The following is a 21,290-nucleotide window of genomic DNA, read 5'->3' as shown; positions in this document are numbered from 1 at the left end:
AGAAAACTTTTTGTTAAATTTCCCCCAATATAAAAGAATGCCACAATTCTGCTCTGATTATGCTAAAGTAAATGCAAATAAGCCACGACAAGTTAGTAAATGTTGTGTTGTATATGTGTGCACAATATGAATGAGCACGGAACGACGACAAACGCCAGGGTCAGCCGGGGGTCATCATCATGCCCAGACACCCTCAATGTAGCAGCCACATAGCCTCAATCCACTATGAATCCTTTGGGTTTGTTTACCACACATACAACACGCTGATTTAATTGCTCCTGAAAGTAACGAGTACAGTCCTCCCATCCCTCTCTATCCCCCTTTCTCTCTCTCTCACACTTACGTTATCGTTTTATCCACCCCTCTAAAGTCTATTGTTGTTCAGGTGTTTAATAGTGCACAATGGTCGGAAACGTTGGCAGTGCTGCAAGTTTCCTAATATTAACCCTTTTTTTTTTAAGACCTAGGAACTGATCTTACAATCCAAACAAAGTTTAGAGTATAATCTAGGTCTACATGCAACTTTTTTCACTATTTAAAACAAAAATCAATTAGGAAACATAATTTTGAACAAACTTGAAGGGAAGAATTATATGATAATTGCTTAAATTTAAAAATGTCTTGATAATTTATCCAATATTGTACAGGATATACCAACAATTCATGTTTTCGAATTTGAAGTAAGATATCAAACTCTTTGTTTAGCTAGGTCGATGTCGATCAATGAAAACACAAAGTTTTATTTAGCTTTAGTTTTTGCCAATATAAATCAATCGTCCCCGCGTCTCTTCTGTCCGAAGTGAAGTTTTAAAACAAACCAAACAGGAATAAAACCTTCTTTTTTTTTATCCTTGTGCTGGCTACTCAAAAAATTTGATATTTTTTGTAATGACATCTACATACATAGTTAACATTAAAGTGCTGACCAAATATAAACGGGTATATCTTATACTTTATTATTCAAATTGGCTTAACCTTTAGCTAGACCTTAAATTTTGGTCATCATTTTTTTCTTAAAAATTACTTTTGGGGTACGGCCAAAAGACTTTTAAAATTATTGAATCAAAGACTAAAGAAAAATGTGCCAAAAAACGGAATAATTTTATTTAAACAGCAATTTATATCTCAATATTTGTTTTTTTTTTTTGCAAGTTCGCGAGGAATTCATGACAAAGATTAATAGCAATATTTGGAGGCTAGGTTTCCTTAGTATTGCAGCGACTTCCTTGAATATAGTGTGCACATTAAATTTTGGTAAAAATTATAAAAAATCAGAGAAAAGTTAAGCACTTATCGTTATCTGTCTCGTTGGGAACATTCACTGTGATCAGCAATTCATTCTAACGTTCGTAAAGTGGTTGTAATTTCTAGTTTCTGGACAAAATAGCCACGATTCCATCCATGGTGCATAGTGGTCGGTCAGAAACATGCCACCTCGTGGTGTGCGTGAGTTAGTAAAAATTACCATAAATCTCAATGGGTCGCTGGAAATAAAAAAGGCTGCCCTGGTGAACTTGAGGCGACAGTTTGTGTTGAATTCACCTGGCTAACGGACGTTCTAACGGACACAGCCCGCGTTTTGGCTCGCTTTGGTTTAAGGGCTTGCGTGGTAAATTGTGTAAAATTTCAGTGAGTGGGTTTTGTGTTGTAAGCGATGTCCAAGTGGCAACAAGCTAAACAAATAAATGTCCAATTATTGCACCTAAGTGGTCACATTTAAGGCATGGTGCGTCGCTCATCGAGTGTACCGCATCTGAATAGCAGCGGTGCCAGTAGCGCAGATAGTGCCGGTAACTCCGGTAGCCGTGGACGTGTTAGAGCTTCGCGTGGTAACGTTAAGAAGTCAACCGCAACTCCGCCGGCGTCTACACAGCGCCAGAGTTCGGGTAGTACCAACAATAGTGTACCGCGTTCCCGTAGCCTCACCAATGGCATGCGTCGATTGAGTCCTCAAAAAGGAGGTAGTGGGAGTGGAGGTTCCCGCAACACGCCGTATTTTCTACGCTCACGTGAAAATGAGTAAGTGATGCGATTCTTCCCACCGTAATCAATAGACAATGAGGGAAATGGAACAGTAGATAAAAACAAAAACAACAAACAAATTATTAAAAAAAAAATAAATTCCAAAAAGTAGTTTTTGAAATTTTAAATTTCTAACTTCTAGAGGTTTTTTTTTAATATTTAGAGAACTTACAGATATATTTGTATGTATTTAGACATTGGCATTTCCATTAAAAGTCTTTTCTACTTAAGGTGAAATATTTTTAGAATTTTAATAGACACATTAAATATTCATATTAAAAGAAACGCAGAAGAACTCGCCCCCATCGTTGATTGTTTGTTAACTATAATTTATAAAATATCTATTATATGTATGTAGGAAAACTTTATGGCCAAGTTATTAATTTGCATCATATACCATTTGGACACGAGGCACAACAATAATATTGATAACATGGTCACCCACCACTGGCTAGCTAATGGAGTGCGAGGGTGGAACTGCGACTCATGGCTTTAATGACCACGCACAATAATGCAAAACGACTGACCGAATGACTGACGGACGGACAGGCCAATCAAATGGACAAATAGACAGACAAATAGACAGTCAGTCGAATGGACGGTTGTTTGGTTCGGTTTCAGTTCTTAGTTTAGTTTTCCTTTTTGTCTATTCGTCGGATTTGATGGAAGGAAGGAATTACATACCGGGTATTTGAATAGATCTTTGTCTTGCCCGAAAAGGGGTTGAGGTTGACTGAGCCCAGGACACTAATCGATTTTGCAATTAAAGCCAGAAAGCGAAAGTGACAGTATTCGAACCATTTTAGGGCGAAGAAATGTTTTTTTTTGTCTCTCTTTTCTAGTTGACAAGTGTCCCAAGTATCGTCTTTTATAATTGTCTTAAGGTTAAGGACCTGTCAGAGAACGAATTGGGTCAACGTAAGTTCTATGAAAATGGTTTGGGTCAAACAAAAGTAACTTGAAGAATATGGTATACAAAAAGAAAGTATCGAACGTTATCTTTCTATAACATTTAACCCTTGTATATACATATATGTATGGGGCCATGCTCATTAGTAGTCATCCAAATTATAGGTGTTTATTGGAAAACGTCAACGATAAATAAATTGACACCAATGTCGTTTGTTAATTTAATGGATCAGCTAGTTATATATGATAGATTTCAAGTACAAGTCCTGGCCATTTACTCCACATTCATATGCATATGGGATTCGATTAGAGGCGTTATAATTATTAGAGTGCACGCATGTTTATTCACTCTGATTAATGAATACGTTGATAGCCAAATGATTGACGACCCTGGAGATCCTGGAGGCAGTGTGGTCTACAAGTTATTCCCCTGTACCTATACCAACTTAATATATGAATTTCCATATAATCATCACTTGCAAAGGTTAGACAAAATATGAAAACAAAAACCCATTCTCATTTCTCGCGTGCGCCGGTTGCAATTTAAAAATCCATATTCCTAGACTGGTCTATATCTATATACAAATATGATGGATTTGCTGGCATGCACAGCACAGCACTAGTTAGGTCATAATTACGAAAACATTCTGTGGCCCACAGATAATCAAAGTTTACATTTGCGTTGCCTAAACTTTGCATGTACCTTACCTCCCATATAAAGTATACTCCATCCTGTTGGTACATCGTGATAAATTCCTCACTGTAAAATAATAATATCGATTCCTTGAGCAACAATCTCATCATCATTAGTTTAAGGGCTAATATTCAAAATAGTGAAATCATTTGAATAACTGCGTAGTTAGATATTTTTTCTTAGCATACTTTTGGGAACTACGTGTGGGAGAAAGTAGTTTAAATTTTAAATCGGAAAATGAATAATGTTCGACTTTTTATTTCACAATTCATTAAAATCCTGGTTTCCTAAGTGCCACATATTTCCAGATTTTATTCTAATGGCGTTTAATCGGAACGATATTAAAAAATTCATTATCTAAATATATACCTTGTTTTAGGGTAACTTTATATTTCAAGATATGACCTTCGACATTGGTACTCGACTCGTAAAATACGTACTCTAGTACTGTGTAATAATAATTAAGGATGTGGGTAGGTTCCTGCCATACTAATTTGAAGAAATAAAAGTAAGAGCTGGAAATAGGGTTAGCTTGTTGTCATAATTTGTGGTCGTTATAGTTTGTATTTATTGTGCAAACATTAGGGAATGAAATGAAAACAAAAACCCGCATTTAACTGGACAATACTTCAGGTGCGGACTACAGAATAACTAAGGAATGTCACTTGGTTTAACAAATTGGGAATTATAAACAAATTTGTTACTTTATTAAAAGTTATTTCGTAAAATTGTTTAAACAAAGTTAGCAACATCACTTCATCAATTAGATAATTCATTTTTAGAGTAAAGTTTTTTCAAGTTGCAGAATTATTTGTAATACATTTATCAAATCCCACAAAGTTGTACTTAATATAACCTAAGGTTGTTATACATTTTTATCTAAACTATTCCAATGTTTTCCTAAGCCATATACGTAACATAAAGCTATGAGCTAATTAACTAATGAAACTAAGACTAATCCGCCCCCTATTTTACTTGTTTGATACGTGTTTATATTGGTCTAACAAAATCTACGCCGAGTAAATAGTTAAATAGTCAAATATCAATATTGAGAACACGTGTTATATTATTTATACAAGCAAGTTCAAGAGCTGCTTGATAAGTTTTTTTTTCTGTTTAGTAAATTTAAAATCTGTCCCGACTTGGACAATGATTAAATTATATGAAAAACCTATAAAAGTACACTCAAAAAGCAAATCCGCAGAAGGTTTCATCGGGTTGGTCTTCAATCTGCATAAAAAATAATAATAAATATAAAACTAGTAACCTTAACTTATATTCCGAATTAAGCGTCAAAATCTTCTATATAGTTTAAAATCATCGATAAAAATAAAAAAAAAAAGCCTACTGAATACTAGGGATTTTCGATCTCATTTAACTAAACATTTAATTAGAACTTAATTTTTTTTTCAAGTCAAAACAGAAAGAATATTTTACACGAACTTAATAAGGCTGCAAGTTGATTGAACTCTTTCTTCTTAGCCAATCAAACACAGTGAACCTTGCCCCCACTGTCTAGAGGGTCAAGCCTTGCTTTGGAAGACTTTTGAAATATTTACGAGAAGCAAACAAATCCACACAAAAACTCAACACGTACTAAACATACCACCCCTCTCCTTACCGCATTCTGGCTAAAATAAAGAAGAAAACTTGTATAGTCATTAATGTATGTACCATAAGTACTGGTGGGTTGGTAACTACTTATAAATTTTTAACTAGTCATTTGCCTGAAAATGCTAAATGTCAACGGTTCCGACGCAGTAGTTCAATAAACCATAATAGTATGAATGGTTTTTTTTTTCATTTTCATTTCTCATTGTACTTGATTAATTCTAATTGCTGATGGGAGTTAAGAATCAATAAATTATGACCTTATACATTTACATATTTTTATGGATATTTCCACAAAAAGGAGAAATTCCAATGAAATGAAATTTGTTAATCACATTAAGCCTAAAATAGCGACGCAGACGCAAAAAAAAGAAGAAAAAACTCTCTCAAAGGTGGGGGAGAGGGGTGCCTTAACCCATCTACCCTTAACCTTGGCTTGTTTTTAGACCTGGCCCACGTCAAGTTCAAGGGAAATCACAAAAACAATGGAAAATCCACACCCAAAACAAAATTGACCATAACAAACTCAATTTTCACCGAAACTGAACCTGAAGTCTTAATTAATGCTAGTCATGGGAAGGGCATTGAAGTTTGGAATATTCCATAAATCATTTTGATTCTACTTATCTGAATTTTTACAGAATTGGTAGCGCAGAGACCTTGGAGATTGTTGCCTCAAAATCGACGGGCAGTGAGGAGCCTTCAACTCCGGAGGATAATATCAATGTGGTTGTACGCGTACGTCCGCTCAATGAGAAGGAAAAACGTGACAGATATGGGCCAACCTTACAATTTCCTGGCAACGGTCAAGTTATAGTAAGTTGATTTTCGTTTCATTCCGGCCATTTAAAGACTTTCATCATTATCTCAGATTGAAGGCAATGATGTGGGACAGAAGCGTTCACACAATCGCGACAGCGTTCGTGTATTCACTTACAATGTGGTCTTTGAACCTGGAGCCACACAAGACGATATTTTGGACTACTCAGGCATAAAGAGAATCATTGAAATGGGCATTGAGGGATTCAGTTGTACGGCATTTTGTTATGGCCAAACTGGATCGGGAAAGACTCACACACTAACCGGCCCACCGGATTTGGTTAGTACATTTTCGAAAAACTTCAAAAACCAATCTTTAAGCCAATTTAATTTACACAGTTTATGGGCAAACCAAATCCAAAAGATCCGCGACACGGCCTCATCTTCCGTTCGTTTGTGTACCTCTTCCAGTTGATTAAGAATCGTAAAGATGTTAATTATGTTTTAAAGGCCTCCTTTATGGAGATTTACAATGAACGGGTGAGTTTAATATAAGTTTTATTATCTATAATATTCCAAATTATTTAATTTGTAAAGAAATAAACCAAACTAAACATTAGGAGCCTAGTTACGATTCATATTTGGTCTATTTCAAATTTATGGTGTAAAAATTTTGAAATAAAAATATTTGACAATACTCAAATGAAGTTAAAATTTGTAAAAAACCTGTCCATTTTTTTTTAAATTAAGTAGAGTGGCCGATTTGAATAATTAATCTTAAAGAATTCTTTTCATATCTTTTAAAAATTTCCTTAGTGTCTTATATATTATTTAATTGGTTATTAAAATTAAAAAACAATTTAAAAAGAAGGTTCTGTGAAAAGCTCATTAAATGCGTTTTTAAAGTACTAGATTAAGATTTAGTTAACCAAGTAAACAAGTAAACAATTTTAGTCATAAGTATTTAGAAATTCAGTAAACAGTAGATAACAGTAAACAAATAAACAAAATATTAGTTAGTATCTTGTAATTAAGTCAACTGATATCAGAGATATAGAAAATACATTAAAACTTAAAAAAGCCATTAAAGCTAATCGCTTGAAATGAAACCTTGTGTCAATTAATCGGACATCGATTTGTATAGCACTCAGACCCCATTAACTCTTGCCAGTCAGTTAATTTAAATTGAATTCTGAATTGAAATTGAAATTAGTGTGCAATATAACTGATTGGTTTAGTTTCTACTTTGACCTCAGCAAATATGCAATGCTTAGTTTAACATGTATTGAATTGACCTCCATTGTCCTCGGTCCACCTACTACCACCCTATCTCCCTACTTCACCCAACTCCTCCAACTTTCCCTTTATCGCGATGCGTGAACATTTTTGTTATTGCATTTTGCGTGGCATTTTAAATGATTTGTTTTCCTTTCGCCAAATTGTAATTTCGTTATTGGTTTTCCAAATTGAAATTGTATTTGCATTTCCCTATTGTAATTGTGTAGGTAATCGATTTGCTGAATCCGGGAAGTGCACGAAAGCCTCTGGCTGTGCGATGGTCCAAGAAATCTGGAGGTTTCTTTGTAGAGAATCTATTCACAGTGGACTGCGAGGAACTGGATGATCTGCTGGCGGTTCTCGAAGAGGGTAAATTTCGGTGTAGAAAATGCCATTGCAAACAATTCACATATATATTGATCTGTTTTATAGGTATGCGTAACCGGGCCGTAGGATCTCATGCAATGAACGATCATTCATCCCGATCGCACACAATCTTAACGGTGCACATTCTCTCTGACCAACAAACCGATGGCGGAGTGTTCCTCTCCAAGCATGGAAAGATCAACTTCGTAGATCTAGCTGGTAGCGAACTGACCAAAAAGACCATGAGCGAGGGCAAGACATTGGAAGAGGCGAACAATATAAACAAAAGTCTCATGGTGTTGGGCTATTGCATAGCCTCGTTGAGTGATAACAAAAAACGGACCGGCCACATACCCTATCGGGATAGTCAACTAACAAAACTGCTGGCTGACAGCCTGGCGGGAAATGGTGTTACGCTGATGATCGCCTGCGTTTCCCCAGCTCACTACAATCACGCAGAGACCTTGAATACCCTACGATATGCGTCGAGGGCCAAGCGTATACGCACCAAGCCGGTAATTATGATGGATCCCAGAGAGGCTTTGATTCTCAGTCTCAAGCGGGATATACACGGCCTGCAAATGGAGAACGATCACTTGAAAGCGGCCCTCAATCTGCATCATCAAGCGGCCGTTAATGCTGGACAGGGAGAAACAGTCGACAATCTGCTAGAGCTGCAGTTAGGTGGCAACAGTGCACCCTTGCCCAAAGTGGATCTGGAACGTTTGCCAGAATTGGATGGCACGGAGCTGGCTGAATTGGTTAAACTCTATATGGCAGAGAATGAATCATTAAGGCAGGAAAATAATCATCTCTTTACCGTGCGAGAGACTATACTCAGGGATCAGGAGATCGTGTGCAGGGAAAACGAACGTTTGCTCAAAAAACTGGAGGATGTTAACAAGTGAGTTTTGAAATATATATAAATTTATACACAATTCATAGTATAAATGAAAACTAGTTGCGTTTAAGGGCGTTCATACTTATTAGGCTGGGCTCATTGTTCTCAACCATTTCTCTAACTCGTTCTAGATCGAAACCGAGTGGGAACAATGAGGACAATGAGCCGAGTCAAAATGAGGCGGATATAGTGAATGGGAAGGCGTGATCAATCATCATTTTTATACATACATACATACATACAAAACATACTATACATATACATGTACCTCATACCAAAAGTATGTGTTAATGTATAGTTATTTAGAGTGTGACTAGATATATAGATTTTGCAAATAAATTTGTTTGTTCCTACAAAAATATATAAAAATACACTCAAATTGTTAAAAAAAAACCAACAAAGCGTGTTAAAGTTTAAATATTTTTTTGTTATTAAAATTTCTAAAGTTTAGACTAAATTTGGAATATTTTCTTTTCGATTTTGAGCGCAGAGTTTGTGTGCGTTCGCCCTTAATACCAGCTCGTCCAGCCATATCACCAACCACTGGCAAAGAGACCCCTGGAACAGAAATCTGGACAAATCCCGAACTAGTCGGTAGTGCCCAATCCAATGCAATTCAATCGGAGGATGCTACTTTGCCGCTTGGGCAACGAATGTCCGAGAATACCGATAGACGGACAGATACGGCCCAAAAACGAATCGATCAACAGCGCATTGCTAGGAATATTTTGCTAATGGCCAATGCATTCAGACGGCCAAATGGAGAGCCGGGGCAGGTGCCTGGGCACCTGAAGCAGGAGGGGCAAACCAACCCTGCAGCCAACTTAATGCCTGAGTAAGTGGATCGGCATTAAAGTTCTCAGTCTTTATCTAACAAAGTTTTTATTTTTATTAAATTTTTAGCATGTTGACTTAAACAGAAATACACATAATACATATTAATGTATAATATAATTATATTATTATATTATTATTATAAATAGTATAGATAATACATATAATTTATTTTTGCAATCAAATAAAGTTGTTATATGGTCAAAGAAATTACGTTGACCAATGCATGGTTTGTTTTTTCTCTGGAACTTTCTTTAAAACATATAACTTGGATTAATCTTAAACGATAGTCGTTCACTAAGATACAAAATATTATTATTGATTATTCTTTGACAAACTTAAGGATCAAATTTCTCATAATTTACATTCACATTTGATAGTCTTTTAGCCCTAATGGGTTTTAAATGTTGTTGGATCTGCATAATTTAAAATAGAATCGATAAAAAGTATAATACAAAAAATGTTTCACCTTTTGAATTTGGCAAGATATTGACAAAATACATTTTCTTCACATTATGTTGCGATTATTTGTTATATAGAGCAAGAAAGCTTAAGTAAATCATTTTTAAATGTTAATCTGGACCTTATAGTATGTATTAAAAATGTTTTAAAGAAAATGTAACTTTCGAATCACAAAAAATATCTTGTTGTGAATTTTGGTATCTCAAAGAACATACTTTTCTGAAATTTCTCAAAAACAAGAGATTTTTCCGACTCCCAAGTAACTAAGTGAATAACTTTTGTATATTCAGATTATGACCGTAAATGAATTCAATTTAGGTTTAGCCGTTTTTCTGGAGCTGTCGTTGGAAAAAAAAACTTCTTTAGATGGCCAAATATTTATGACTTTTTTTCTAAAATCTTTATTATTACATATACACTTATAAAGTCGTAGAAGAAATTGCAGATCTAGCAAAACTAAGATAAACTGCATTAGAAAAAATATTTAACATAGCCCCAAAATTCGCTTTAGAGCCATTTGAAATGCTGAATTTTGTATGTAATTTTAAAGTCTTATGCTTATATGTAGCTGAGGCCTTTCAACGCCACTAATTTATACTAAAGTACTTTTTTCTTTAAACTACGAAATAATGTAAATTGAGTTTCCCGTCGAATGGTATATGTTTCTGTAAAATCTGCTAAAAATTAGATAGGTGTTGACGAAAGCAAAAATAAAACGTCATAAATTCGTGGCCACAACTGTATATCTATATCATATTGTTAATCGTTTTTATTAACTTTTAATTTAGATCGATTTTAAAATTTTGTAGCTATAAAATTCAAATATGTTGTTTTTAAATTTTACGTTAATACCATGTAATTTTTACCAGAAAACTTTGCTATCGATATCGATATGTAACCATTAATGTATCAACCCTGAAAACGAGTATGTAATCACCATATTTATTGATTTTTCAGATTTAAAAATAGCCCAGAGATAAAAAAAACAATTACAACAGCTCCTTTTATTTGCTGACCACCGATTATTGCTCACATCTTCACCATAGGTCTAGCCGAGACTGCCGTTTTGGACATAATGGCTGCGAATTTACAACAGCAGCGAGTAATTAATGAACAGCTTAGACGGGAAGTGGGGTTACCTCGTATCCAGGTATCCGAGGCCTGCTCTCTGATGATGAAGTATATGATGGAGAACGAAACGGAGGATTGTCTTTTGAGTGGTTTTACCAGCCCAAAGGTTAATCCGTTCAGGGAGAAGAGCTCGTGCAGTATACTATAGATCAGGAAGATTCAGTGGTAATGGAAACCCGTTCCTATGCAGTATTAGTATCTATTATGTACCACTATATAAATCGTATTCTATTTATGTATGTATGTATATTGATGTGACCTCAATTATGTCTATAAACTGAGCCTGAATTATATTACTGACAAACACTTATAAGTTTGTCAACAATTTGGAAACCGTCTAGCTATGCTTAGCTATATATGTATTGAAACAATTTACGTTTCTTTAATAAAATTAAGTGTATCAATGTGAAATGCGCATTTTCTATTACGAATGGGTGGAAATTTTTTAATAGGCAGTAGGACTAATAAGTACCTCTTACAATCATTTTAGTATAATAAATGTACATACATATAAACATACATATGTACATTGTGTCTCCGATATATGTATATGGCATCACGGTTTAAATGGACTTTGTTCGAGAGTTGTTTTGATCACACAGAGATGTTACTCAAGATACGTCACACCCTCATCGAAGTGTCCAATGCACCAGGAGTAAAAAATCGGCCACTTTAACAAACAACGTTATCATCATTAGCACAGGTAGCCTAATCGTAAGCTATGTTGAGCCAACTGAAGAGAAAGACAAACACGAGACAGTTGATTCGGCCTCTGACATTATCAAGGGTACAACAATGTGAATGTCCAGGATGAGGATGATTCAAATATCTTCGCTCCTTGACTTATCTGCTTACCTTTGATTTTCTTCTTCTGTCCCTTTACAGGGTCCCCGGAGACTTTAACGTTTCTTCTTTGTTAGATCACATTGTCAACTATTTAAAATATTTGCATAGCCTCCGTATTTTCCTTTTTGGCTGCCAATTTTGTTTATCTATTAAAGAATTTTATTAATACGCAATTGGGTATACATATTTAATATAATTTAAGTTCAAGATAATTAGCTTAATATTTTTGCAGGAAACCTACAATTGCAGTGATCCAATCTCAAGGCCAATGGAGCACTTTCACTTTTATCAAAGTCGTTGCTCCTAAGTTAATTGCCAATCGGGAATCCCAAGCCGATATGAGGATAATTTTATCTACGATTTGACACTGCTTACTGACATCTGCACGCTGATGTCCAGCAGTTTGAGGCCCCGTGCATTATCATGGGCTTCAATCTCTACACGTAAACTTATAATTAATTACTTTTTCAGAAAAAGTTTGTCCTAGCTCCTGGGTTTCTTCTTGTGTAATTTCCTATATCGTCTGGACTGCCGCACGAGTTGATGCCACCTCATCTTTCAATTGTTGATTCTCTTCACGCAGTTGAACTATTTGCTCATTAAGTGAATTTGCCTGCTCCTGGTACCTTAACGCCCGAGCCGATGCTTCCTTATACCTTTCTTGGGAGATTTTGTAATAATTTTCCATTGTGCCATTGACTTTAAGCAAAGTCTCTAAGTGTGAGAGGATAAACATTTATGAATGTGCATGTTTATTTTTTATTTTGATGGTAATGCCTACCTTTAAGGGCATTGTGTTCGGAAATCAGGTTTTGCAACTTCACCACATCTTCGGCACAAGCCTCTATTAATGTCAATCTGGGAAACTGTGAGTAAACACTAGTCTATAAGTAAAGAAAAAGGGTAACTAGTTTAAGAGATTATAAGAAACACATTTAGACTCACCTTCAAGGCAGAAGAGTTCACTTCGCCACAGAGAGAACGAAACGGCAAACTAAAGTTAACGAAAGATTCCTCTTCAGACATAGCGACATCAATCGCAGACGAACTCTGCCCAACTGAAAAGATTCATGTTCTGTATGCATTTACATGTAAGTTTTGCTGACTGTTTTTACAGGGGAAACCCCGATTTCATATATTTAAAACACTCATTTTATCGGCTTACCTGCTGCAGGCCGCATTGTCCCCGTGGCCAAGGGTGAATACAGTTCAATATAAAAAGATAATATATAATGAAAACACATGCCGAACTTTATATACCCTTGCAGCCTTTAAACTCTGTCCCTTTCTGTTTCGCTACATTGGCCAAATCTACACAGCTTCTCATGCTGATCAAGAATATACATATGTATATACTTTATGGGTTCGAAAACGTCTGCTTCTGTGCGTTACAAGCATCTGACCAATTTTATAATACCCTCTGCAAGAGTATAAAAAGTAAAAAAAAAAGCAAATGGCGATAAAAGCGAAACAAAAAGGGAAGGGGGAAAAAACACTAGAATAAATTAGACAAGACAAATCAAATTTTCATCATCATTATCAAAATCTAATTGACAAGATGCAATCTACTTTGGATGGCCTGATAGTACTTTTCTATATTCAGGCAGATACAGTTAATGTGGTGACCATTAACCATATTTATATTACTAAACATAGTGCTAGTGGTGTTGTACTACTTAAGCCTCCAAATATGGCAAAGATCAATCCAGATGAAAAATAGGAGAAATTGATGTGGAGATAACAATTCAGATACGGTTTGAAATTCAAATTTTTGCACGAATAACGTTAACTATTCGGATAAGATCTTTCATTTGTTACAGAAAAAGAATTTTAAATTCGTGTGAATTAATAAATAAGTGTTATAAATCAAAAATAATATAATCCAAACTTAATTGTGAATAATCTAAACAAGTAATATTCGTTTTAAACGAGTATTTTTGTAACGGTCTTTAGTTTTCAGCCCTGGATATTTTCGATGTTTAGTACTGTTTTAATTTCTTGTAATGGAAAAGCATCTTTTATGATAAATTATAGTTTTTTTTTACAATAGTTGCAATATCTTGTTAAAGAGCATTTACAAATTGGCTAGGTGGATAAGATTTTGTGTTTTTAGTACCTGAACTAAAAGCGATAAAATTAGAATTCGAACCGCCCAACCTTCTCAGCTAACCAACACACCAGCTGTAAGTGGAAATCGTTTCACAACACTGACAAACACATTTTGTTATAATAATAAAAGAAAAACAATAAAATGAGTTCCGGATTTGTAACTGAAGCTGAAGCAGCAGAAGCACGCCAAAGACGGCAGGAAGAATGGGAGCGTGTACGCCAACCAGAAGATCCACTAGAGAGGCCTGAGGAACCGTACGATGGCCGATCCCTGTATGACAGGTTAAAGGAACAGAAAACTAAGAAGGACATGGAATATGAGGAAGCACACAAACTTAGTAAGTCATGAAGAAAATTTAAGATTGTTCAAGTCCTATATGCATTTACCATCGTAGAGAACTTGATACGTGGACTCGACGATGATGAAGTGCAGTTTCTGGAACTTGTCGATACCCACAAAATGAATGCTGAACGTCAACAAATCAGGGATGAAGAGCGCGAGTTGAAAGACTTCCGCAACCGCGTGGAGAAGCTACAGGAGGAAAGTGTAGACAAGGTACGCCTATTTTGATTCGTACCAATGTTGACTTATTAACTCACTGTTGTTCTAATAGAAATTGCAGGCAGAACTAAAGACTACGGCAAAGTCAGGTGGAGCCCCAGCTGCTCGCAATACACAGAAATCTTTACTTGGCCAAGGAATCAAGCGTAAAAATGGCGAAATACAGCCATCTACAAGTAAAGTTGCCAAGGCTGAGGAAAAAAAGCCAGAAAGAGAACCAGAACCAGAGAAACCTTCGCTAACATCTATTCGCACTGCCAAGCATGATCAGGGGAGTCTTCAGTGCATTGCTGTGTTGCCCGGCATTGGCTCTTACACAGAGTCCAGTGATTCAGAGGCAAGCACAGATAATGATGATCCTGAGCCTTGCACTCGCATGGATCTGTGTGGCCGGAAGATACCGAAAAAGAAAGCCTGTCAGGATTAAATATCAAACCAGAGAATTTTTTTCTGTCCTACAGTTTAATTATCGTGTAGTTCATTCGGATTATATAAAGCTAAAGTTTACTATCGTCTTAATTAGGTGTCCCTCTTCTTGTTGCGATTACGATTCTTCACATTCGTCATTTCATAGAAATTGCTGCCGATCTTCTTCCGTTTTTGATTGCGTTCCAAAGCACGCTTTTGTTTCGCAGTAAGACGCATGGCCTTGGCACTGCTTGGTCCAGCTTCATCGCCAGAGGAATCAACTTCTGCATCTGAATCGCCAGGCTGCACTTTGGAAACGCGGAATTTGCCAGATGAAGTGATAGCCAGCTTTTGTGTCTTCTTCACTTTAGCCTTCTTATGAACTACTCGCTGCAGATCTTCATTGTATTCGTCCTCCGAGTAAAAGTCATCAGCACCGTCAGAGGAATCTTCGTCGCCCTCGCCCTCAGGATTAAGCATTCGGGCTTTCTTGCGAGCTGCCCGCTCAGCCTTTTGTTGTTCCAAAAGTTCCAAATCAATGTGGTCCAGCTCACGAACGTCTTGCTGCTCATATTCCAAGCCTACGCGAATCTTACGGAAGTCCTGAATCTGCTTAAACTCGCGGGCCTTCTTTACAGACTCACTCACAACGGTGGGTGCTTCGGACTTGGCATCCGCATCAACATCTTCTTGCTCCTTCTCAATCTGCTCGATGTTAGCAGACTCTTGATGGGATTTGGGCGTGGCAAAACCTTCGGGTGGCACATAAAACGGGAGTTTTCCTCTTTGCCAATCATTGAGTACCATGCGCGCAGTAACTGTGATATCTGGTTCTCCACCTTTTAACAATTTGCCCGACTTCTTGGCCAACTGCTCCAAGAAATGGTTCGATGAAGTCCAACTATCAATTTTATAGTTTTTCGCGATATATTCCGTGCGAACCCGCTTCAGCACTACATCGACATAATCCTCGGGATTGGTAACCAATTCCACACGAACCACACCTTTAAGCACCTTTTCCGTGTCTGTTTCCGCCGAGGGATATACTACACCGGGACAGTCAATGAGGAAAATGCGCTTCATTAATGTTATATATTGCCACACCTTGGTCTCACCAGCAATGGGAGCCACATTGCAGACCTTCTTGGAACGTAACGCATTGATTACGGACGATTTGCCCACGTTGGGATAACCGATAAAGCCCACACTAATCTGTTTCTTATCCAAATGCAATTTACCCAATTGGCGGAACAGGTTAATCAAGGCACCCTTTCCAAAGGGATGTTGTAGGGATGCATGAAAGGCTATGGTAGGATACTCGGCGCTTAGAATAGCTACCCAGCGCTGCGTGACCCAGACAGGTACCAAATCCACTTTGTTTAGGATAAAGAAAAGATGCTTGTGCGGCTTCTCCTTCCGCAAAAACTCTTCAATGTATTTGGATCGTGTTCCCATGGGGTCGCGTGCATCCAACACTTGCAGAAGAACATCAGATGCATCAACCACCTTGTGCAGCTCATTCCAGATACGTTTGCTCTGCCCGGCACCGAATACCCAATCTCGCACAGCTTTTTTTTCACCCGTATCCTCGCGTATCAGATCAACATCTTTGTTGGAATCATACTGCTCTGCCTGCTCATCGGCTGTACGACTTAAGTCCTCGAGATCTCGCACCTTCAGATTAACTCGTTTACGCTGTTTCTTTGGTCCGAACACACTATCAAAGCTCTCGGTTTCTAGCAGATGGACACGCTGGTGTTTGGCGGCTTCATTGAGCAAGGTCACAGGTAATTGGGAAGGCTTCATTATGACCTGATAGGGGTCTTTCACAGCTTTGCCTATCTCATCTTGAAACTTTTGCAGAGCCGTTTGCGAGATGACCCGGGAATTGCTGAACCACTTCGGTGTGGGCTCCACACGGGCCATGGTACCGGCTGGAAGGCGTCCCTGTAAAATTAAATATCTTATTAATATGGCCTTTTCCACATCCAATTCATTCTTACCTGAAAGGGCGCTGGTGTCAGAATCTTGCCAGTACGATCACGTTTGGCCTTGAAATTGCGGTACATCTGGAGTCGCTTGATGGTTCCCTTAGTTCTGGGATGTGCGACACCCTTTAGACCACTCGTTGGTCGCTCTGGATTCATTGAGTGGTTGGAGTGATTGAACCCCTGGGTGCGGGGCTTGCCCGGTGTGCTGCGCACCTTCGGCATGTTGCTGATTTTTTTAATCAAACACTAAATCGTCAAATAAATAAAATTAAAACACGCTACACACGTGTTTTGATTGACGAAGTAAAAACAAAAGAAATTGTCCACTTTCCAGCACTACCTTTAAGTGCTGTAAAACTACCGCAATGCAAGCACATATCTGACAGGTTGGCAGTCCTCCAAATGCAACAATCTGATTCATTCCCATAGAACTGGTGGAACTTTTTCGTAAAAATTAGGATTGTTGCGGCGACTAACAAAATCGCCGCTATATCCCCCTTTGTAACAAAAACAACAAAAAGTGTTCCTACTTTATTTTGTCAATATATTTACTGTTTAATTTACATTCAATAAGCAAAATGTGCACCCAGTGCTTCTAAATAGATGACCAGCAGTGTTTCAGTATTCAAGCATCAAACTGAATCTGGTTTTATATCCGTGTGCGTGTGTATGCCACGAGCTGCGGCTGCGTTTCTTAATAAATTTAATTTCGTTTTGTGATTTATTTAATTAAATTCTACAAAAATGTGAATGAATAATCATTAAAAAGCAAAAGTTACCAAGTAAATTCAATTTCATTTCAAATTGTTAAGTTGCAATTTTTGAGCTTCTCGTTGGTTTCTTGGTGTGAGTGCTTTTCTCTGTCTCTCTCTCTCTCTCACTTGTGTCTTGCAAAGTGTATGGGTGTGTGTGTGAGGTTTTGGAATGTTGCTCGCACGAAATTCAAATTGTGACCATCCTTGAGTTTGAGATAGTTGCTATTTTCTCAAGCATAAATTAAGAAATGGATGAGCACACATTAAATGACCTGCTAGAGTGCTCCGTTTGTTTCGAACGCTTGGATTGCACATCAAGAGTTTTACCATGTCAGCATACCTTTTGCCGCAAGTGCTTACTGGTAAGTTCCCAGTCCCTTTCCCCCTTCCCCAATCCAGTCATTCGTCTCTACTTGAATTTGAATTTCATTTTCTTTATTGCAGGACATTGTTGCCAGCCAGAACAAGTTACGATGTCCGGAATGCCGCATTCTGGTATCGGTTAGAATTGATGAACTGCCTCCAAATGTTTTGCTTATGAGAATTTTGGAAGGTAAGACTTCATAAAGATTTAGCATAAAGTTAAGTTGTACTTTATAATAATTTTAAAACCGGCCCTGGCTGAATTTTTTGTTGTGTTAGTTGTGTGTTTGGATACTAGAGTACGTGCAACCCACACAATACAAGAAAAATGTAGAAATATACAAATGTATTCAAATAGAAATACTTTTGAATTAGACTTTGCTGAGTGGTTCTAAAGAATTTATATATCTTGTTTTCTCTCAATTTCTTGCAGGGATGAAACAGAATGCAGCTGGAGGTAAAATCGATCATAGAAGCGAAGACACCAACAAAGCTCCGCTTGAAAAGTTACACTCGGCTGAAACGACTGCAGCTAAAGCCATTGCCACGGCCACAGCTGCGCCCTCACTGCCATTTAGCAATGCCGCACACCAACAGCCGGGAGCCACATCGACTGCATCATCACAACATTCCCAGCCGTCGCGTCACAAGCCACGCCGTTTCCTGCTACCCCATGCCTATGCTCTGTTCGATTACATCTCGAACGAGACTAATGACTTAAAATTCAGGAAAGGAGACTTGATCTTGCTCAAGCAACGCATAGATAACAACTGGTTTGTGGGCCAGGCCAATGGACAGGAGGGAACATTTCCCATTAACTATGTTAAAGTGGCTGTTCCCTTGGCCATGCCACAATGCATAGCCATGTATGATTTTAAGATGGGCCCCAATGATGAGGAAGGTTGCTTGGAGTTTAAAAAGTCCACAGTCATCCATGTGTTGCGGCGTGTGGATCACAATTGGGCCGAAGGAAGAATTGGCCAGACAATTGGAATATTTCCAATAGCATTTGTGGAACTAAATGCTGCAGCCAAGAAACTGTTGGAAAGTCTAACCATGCCAACAACGTGCCATCAGCAGCAGCCTCAGCGAGCTCTGCCGCCAGTTCCACTAATTGATCCGACAGTGGTCAGCAGCAATACCGAATCCAGTTCGGGTTCATCCAATGGCACTCCCATAAGCAGCACTTCCAGCTCCACATCGAGCTCGAAAAATTGCAGTCCCAATCATCAGCCTACGCTGCCCAATACACCTCAACATGTCATGGCCTCTGGCTCGGGATCGGTGCGCTTTAGAGATAAAGGAGCCAAGGAAAAGCGGCATTCTTTAAATGCCCTTCTGGGAAATGGAGCTCCACTCAGTCTGCTGCAAAGCAATCGTCATTCGGCGGAGATTCTTTCCTTACCAAATGAACTGAGTCGCCTTGAAGTTGCCACCGCCACAGTAACATCTCCTCCCACTCGTGTTCTCAAGACCCACGTCCAACAACAGGTGGTGCCGCCAAGCCTACCGTGGGGCTACTTGGCTCTCTTCCCTTACAAGCCGCGACAGAACGATGAGCTAGAACTGAAAAAGGGCTGTGTGTACATTGTGACCGAGCGTTGTGTGGACGGATGGTTTAAGGGCAAGAACTGGCTGGATATATCAGGAGTGTTTCCGGGCAATTACTTAACTCCGCTTAGAACTCGTGACCAGCAACAATTAATGCATCAATGGAAATATGTGCCTCAAATCACAGATGCCAAACAGAACCCACCGCCCACAGTCGCCCAGGATGTAAGACTTAATAACATGTTGCCCATGCATCCTCCGGACTTGCCGCCGCGCCAGCAGCAGCCGTCAACCTCATCGACAAGCTGCTCGGTTTGGACCAAACCAGTGGAGGCTCTGTTTAGCCGCAAGTCTGATAGCAAACAGGATTCATCTAGTAGTAGTGGAGCAGTGGGACTTATGAGACGCCTTACCCATATGAAAACCCGCTCCAAATCGCCAGGAGCACCACTGCATCAAGCGGCCAAGGAGGATACAAATGCCAAGGCCAGTCAATCCAGCAACATAGCAACTTCTTTGCATCCAGTTCATGTTCGGTACGTTTAATTCAGGCAACTTTTGAATGTCTAATACTTATTTGCTTTTTACAGATCTGGATCATGTCCCAGTCAACTGCAGCTGAATGAAACATCAGCAGCCCCAACTCCAGCCCCAAATGCAGCTCCTTCATCCAAGCAAATGCCAATCTCTTATGGCTCTCAACGCGTTAAAAGCAACAAGGAACGTCCTCAATTACTTTGGTTAGTCTCCGGGTCTACCAAACAAAAAATCCATCTTTTTCTTATTTAATTTTCCTCTTCTTTATTCTGCAGTGCTCGTCAATCCTTGGATGCCAACACGTTTCGTAGTATGTACGATAATGGGAGTACCGCTGTGGCAACACCAGCGGCTGCTACGGCTTCGGCGACATCAGGAAGTTCTCCAATTGTTTATGTACAGGCTCAGTCGCAGACACAGACAACCCAGTTGCATGCCAATATGATATTGGCGCCTACCCATCGCAAATCACAGAGTCTAGATGCAGGTCATGTCCTCTGTGGTACTAATAATGTTATAACTGAGGCAGCTATCAAGGCGAGTGCCACTACTAAGTCAGCATATGGCACGAGAGAAAGGTTTGCGTTTAGATTTCAGTCCCCAATGTTTTATTACTATATGATTTATTCTGTTGCAGCCGTTTTCGATGCATTGTGCCCTATCCGCCTAATAATTCCGATATCGAGTTGGAGCTACATGTGGGCGATATTATATATGTGCAGAGAAAGCAGAAGAATGGCTGGTATAAGGGCACCCATGCCCGTACACATAAAACTGGTTTATTTCCCGCTTCCTTTGTGGAACCGGATATTTAAAACTAATGTCAGAGTATTGAGATTTCCATTCTCATAGAATTTAAGTTACTTGCTAAACGATTTCGACTTTCAAGCTTTCAAAAATGTATGCACAACATGAATTTTGCAATCTCTCTTTCAAAAAGAACTTATTCTCGAATATGAAAATCTCGCGCAAATTTACTTAATTTTTTTATACGATTTTTAATCAAAAGTAGAATAAGAATCATTTATGTACTTTTATAGTTAGCTAATGAAATTGAACGAAAATAATATCCAGATGTCAAATCTGAGCTTCCTTATAATTTACAAGAGGAAAACTGAAAACTAACTTTTGTTAAGATCAAAGTTATTTGTAATATAGTATTGTCAATAATAAACAATACCTTTGAATGAAACAAAATCTT

The 21,290-nt window shown here is 38.1% G+C and overlaps 6 protein-coding genes across 7 annotated transcripts; 4 read left to right on the top strand and 2 right to left on the bottom strand.

The window, feature by feature from the left end:
* The first annotated feature begins 1,426 nt into the window (after window positions 1–1,426).
* Window positions 1,427–9,486, top strand: LOC6640581 (kinesin-like protein KIF12). 2 transcript variants are annotated; one of them, XM_002063389.4, is made up of 8 exons: window positions 1,440–2,019; window positions 5,878–6,052; window positions 6,108–6,335; window positions 6,395–6,535; window positions 7,501–7,642; window positions 7,706–8,543; window positions 9,031–9,375; window positions 9,444–9,486. In XM_002063389.4, exons 1-8 carry the CDS (start codon window positions 1,724–1,726, stop codon window positions 9,454–9,456), a joined length of 2,178 nt encoding a protein of 725 aa, XP_002063425.3. In that variant the 5' UTR covers window positions 1,440–1,723; the 3' UTR covers window positions 9,457–9,486. The 2 variants fall into 2 exon arrangements, with proteins under 2 accessions (XP_023030540.1, XP_002063425.3); XM_023174772.2 differs by lacking the exons at window positions 9,031–9,375; window positions 9,444–9,486 and adding an exon at window positions 8,672–8,797 and having other exon boundaries at window positions 1,427–2,019.
* A 1,298-nt stretch (window positions 9,487–10,784) lies between these two features.
* Window positions 10,785–11,340, top strand: LOC26529905 (guanine nucleotide-binding protein subunit gamma-1). The gene has a single exon (XM_015178930.3). The coding sequence runs from the start codon at window positions 10,912–10,914 to the stop codon at window positions 11,113–11,115; it is 204 nt and encodes a 67-aa protein (XP_015034416.1). The 5' UTR covers window positions 10,785–10,911; the 3' UTR covers window positions 11,116–11,340.
* Window positions 11,341–11,966: 626 nt separating this feature from the next.
* On the bottom strand, window positions 11,967–12,880 carry LOC111518356 (NF-kappa-B essential modulator-like). The gene is made up of 3 exons (XM_023174777.2): window positions 12,759–12,880; window positions 12,595–12,697; window positions 11,967–12,527 (listed from the first exon to the last, which is right to left on the bottom strand). Exons 1-3 carry the CDS (start codon window positions 12,837–12,839, stop codon window positions 12,328–12,330), a joined length of 384 nt encoding a protein of 127 aa, XP_023030545.1. The 5' UTR covers window positions 12,840–12,880; the 3' UTR covers window positions 11,967–12,327.
* A 1,124-nt stretch (window positions 12,881–14,004) lies between these two features.
* On the top strand, window positions 14,005–15,003 carry LOC6640340 (PSME3-interacting protein). The gene is made up of 3 exons (XM_002063391.3): window positions 14,005–14,260; window positions 14,318–14,478; window positions 14,537–15,003. The coding sequence occupies exons 1-3, from the start codon at window positions 14,065–14,067 to the stop codon at window positions 14,909–14,911; spliced, it is 732 nt and encodes a 243-aa protein (XP_002063427.1). The 5' UTR covers window positions 14,005–14,064; the 3' UTR covers window positions 14,912–15,003.
* Window positions 14,928–17,195, bottom strand: LOC6640341 (nucleolar GTP-binding protein 2). Its single transcript, XM_002063392.3, has 2 exons — window positions 16,896–17,195; window positions 14,928–16,839 (listed from the first exon to the last, which is right to left on the bottom strand). The coding sequence occupies exons 1-2, from the start codon at window positions 17,103–17,105 to the stop codon at window positions 15,004–15,006; spliced, it is 2,046 nt and encodes a 681-aa protein (XP_002063428.1). The 5' UTR covers window positions 17,106–17,195; the 3' UTR covers window positions 14,928–15,003.
* A 244-nt stretch (window positions 17,196–17,439) lies between these two features.
* LOC6640342 (E3 ubiquitin-protein ligase SH3RF1) lies at window positions 17,440–21,286 on the top strand. The gene is made up of 6 exons (XM_023181976.2): window positions 17,440–18,000; window positions 18,083–18,191; window positions 18,435–20,088; window positions 20,143–20,292; window positions 20,365–20,667; window positions 20,727–21,286. Exons 1-6 carry the CDS (start codon window positions 17,887–17,889, stop codon window positions 20,902–20,904), a joined length of 2,508 nt encoding a protein of 835 aa, XP_023037744.1. The 5' UTR covers window positions 17,440–17,886; the 3' UTR covers window positions 20,905–21,286.
* The last annotated feature ends 4 nt before the right edge of the window (window positions 21,287–21,290 follow it).

This window comes from Drosophila willistoni (genome assembly GCF_018902025.1).
Source record: "Drosophila willistoni isolate 14030-0811.24 chromosome 2L unlocalized genomic scaffold, UCI_dwil_1.1 Seg196, whole genome shotgun sequence".
Classification (NCBI taxonomy): Eukaryota; Metazoa; Arthropoda; class Insecta; order Diptera; family Drosophilidae; genus Drosophila; species Drosophila willistoni.
The sequence above is the reverse complement of the archived record's forward strand: the minus strand, read 5'-3'. Positions and strand labels throughout refer to the sequence as shown.

What these genes read in the sequence shown, in the direction of transcription:
- LOC26529905 (XM_015178930.3), top strand. Translation starts at nt 10,912, where the DNA reads ATGGCTGCGAATTTACAACAGCAGCGAGTAATTAATGAACAGCTTAGA.
- LOC111518356 (XM_023174777.2), bottom strand. Translation starts at nt 12,839, where the DNA reads ATGTCTGAAGAGGAATCTTTCGTTAACTTTAGTTTGCCGTTTCGTTCT. An exon ending in TGAACTCTTCTGCCTTGAAG is followed by an intron (nt 12,698 to 12,758) that starts GTGAGTCTAAAT and finishes CTTTACTTATAG; the next exon opens with ACTAGTGTTTACTCACAGTT. An exon ending in CGAACACAATGCCCTTAAAG is followed by an intron (nt 12,528 to 12,594) that starts GTAGGCATTACC and finishes TCTCACACTTAG; the next exon opens with AGACTTTGCTTAAAGTCAAT.
- LOC6640341 (XM_002063392.3), bottom strand. Translation starts at nt 17,105, where the DNA reads ATGCCGAAGGTGCGCAGCACACCGGGCAAGCCCCGCACCCAGGGGTTC. An exon ending in TGACACCAGCGCCCTTTCAG is followed by an intron (nt 16,840 to 16,895) that starts GTAAGAATGAAT and finishes TTAATTTTACAG; the next exon opens with GGACGCCTTCCAGCCGGTAC.
- LOC6640340 (XM_002063391.3), top strand. Translation starts at nt 14,065, where the DNA reads ATGAGTTCCGGATTTGTAACTGAAGCTGAAGCAGCAGAAGCACGCCAA. An exon ending in TGAGGAAGCACACAAACTTA is followed by an intron (nt 14,261 to 14,317) that starts GTAAGTCATGAA and finishes TTACCATCGTAG; the next exon opens with AGAACTTGATACGTGGACTC. An exon ending in AGGAGGAAAGTGTAGACAAG is followed by an intron (nt 14,479 to 14,536) that starts GTACGCCTATTT and finishes TTGTTCTAATAG; the next exon opens with AAATTGCAGGCAGAACTAAA.
- LOC6640581 (XM_002063389.4), top strand. Translation starts at nt 1,724, where the DNA reads ATGGTGCGTCGCTCATCGAGTGTACCGCATCTGAATAGCAGCGGTGCC. An exon ending in CTACGCTCACGTGAAAATGA is followed by an intron (nt 2,020 to 5,877) that starts GTAAGTGATGCG and finishes GAATTTTTACAG; the next exon opens with AATTGGTAGCGCAGAGACCT. An exon ending in TGGAGATTTACAATGAACGG is followed by an intron (nt 6,536 to 7,500) that starts GTGAGTTTAATA and finishes GTAATTGTGTAG; the next exon opens with GTAATCGATTTGCTGAATCC.
- LOC6640342 (XM_023181976.2), top strand. Translation starts at nt 17,887, where the DNA reads ATGGATGAGCACACATTAAATGACCTGCTAGAGTGCTCCGTTTGTTTC. An exon ending in TTTGCCGCAAGTGCTTACTG is followed by an intron (nt 18,001 to 18,082) that starts GTAAGTTCCCAG and finishes TCTTTATTGCAG; the next exon opens with GACATTGTTGCCAGCCAGAA. An exon ending in GCTTATGAGAATTTTGGAAG is followed by an intron (nt 18,192 to 18,434) that starts GTAAGACTTCAT and finishes AATTTCTTGCAG; the next exon opens with GGATGAAACAGAATGCAGCT.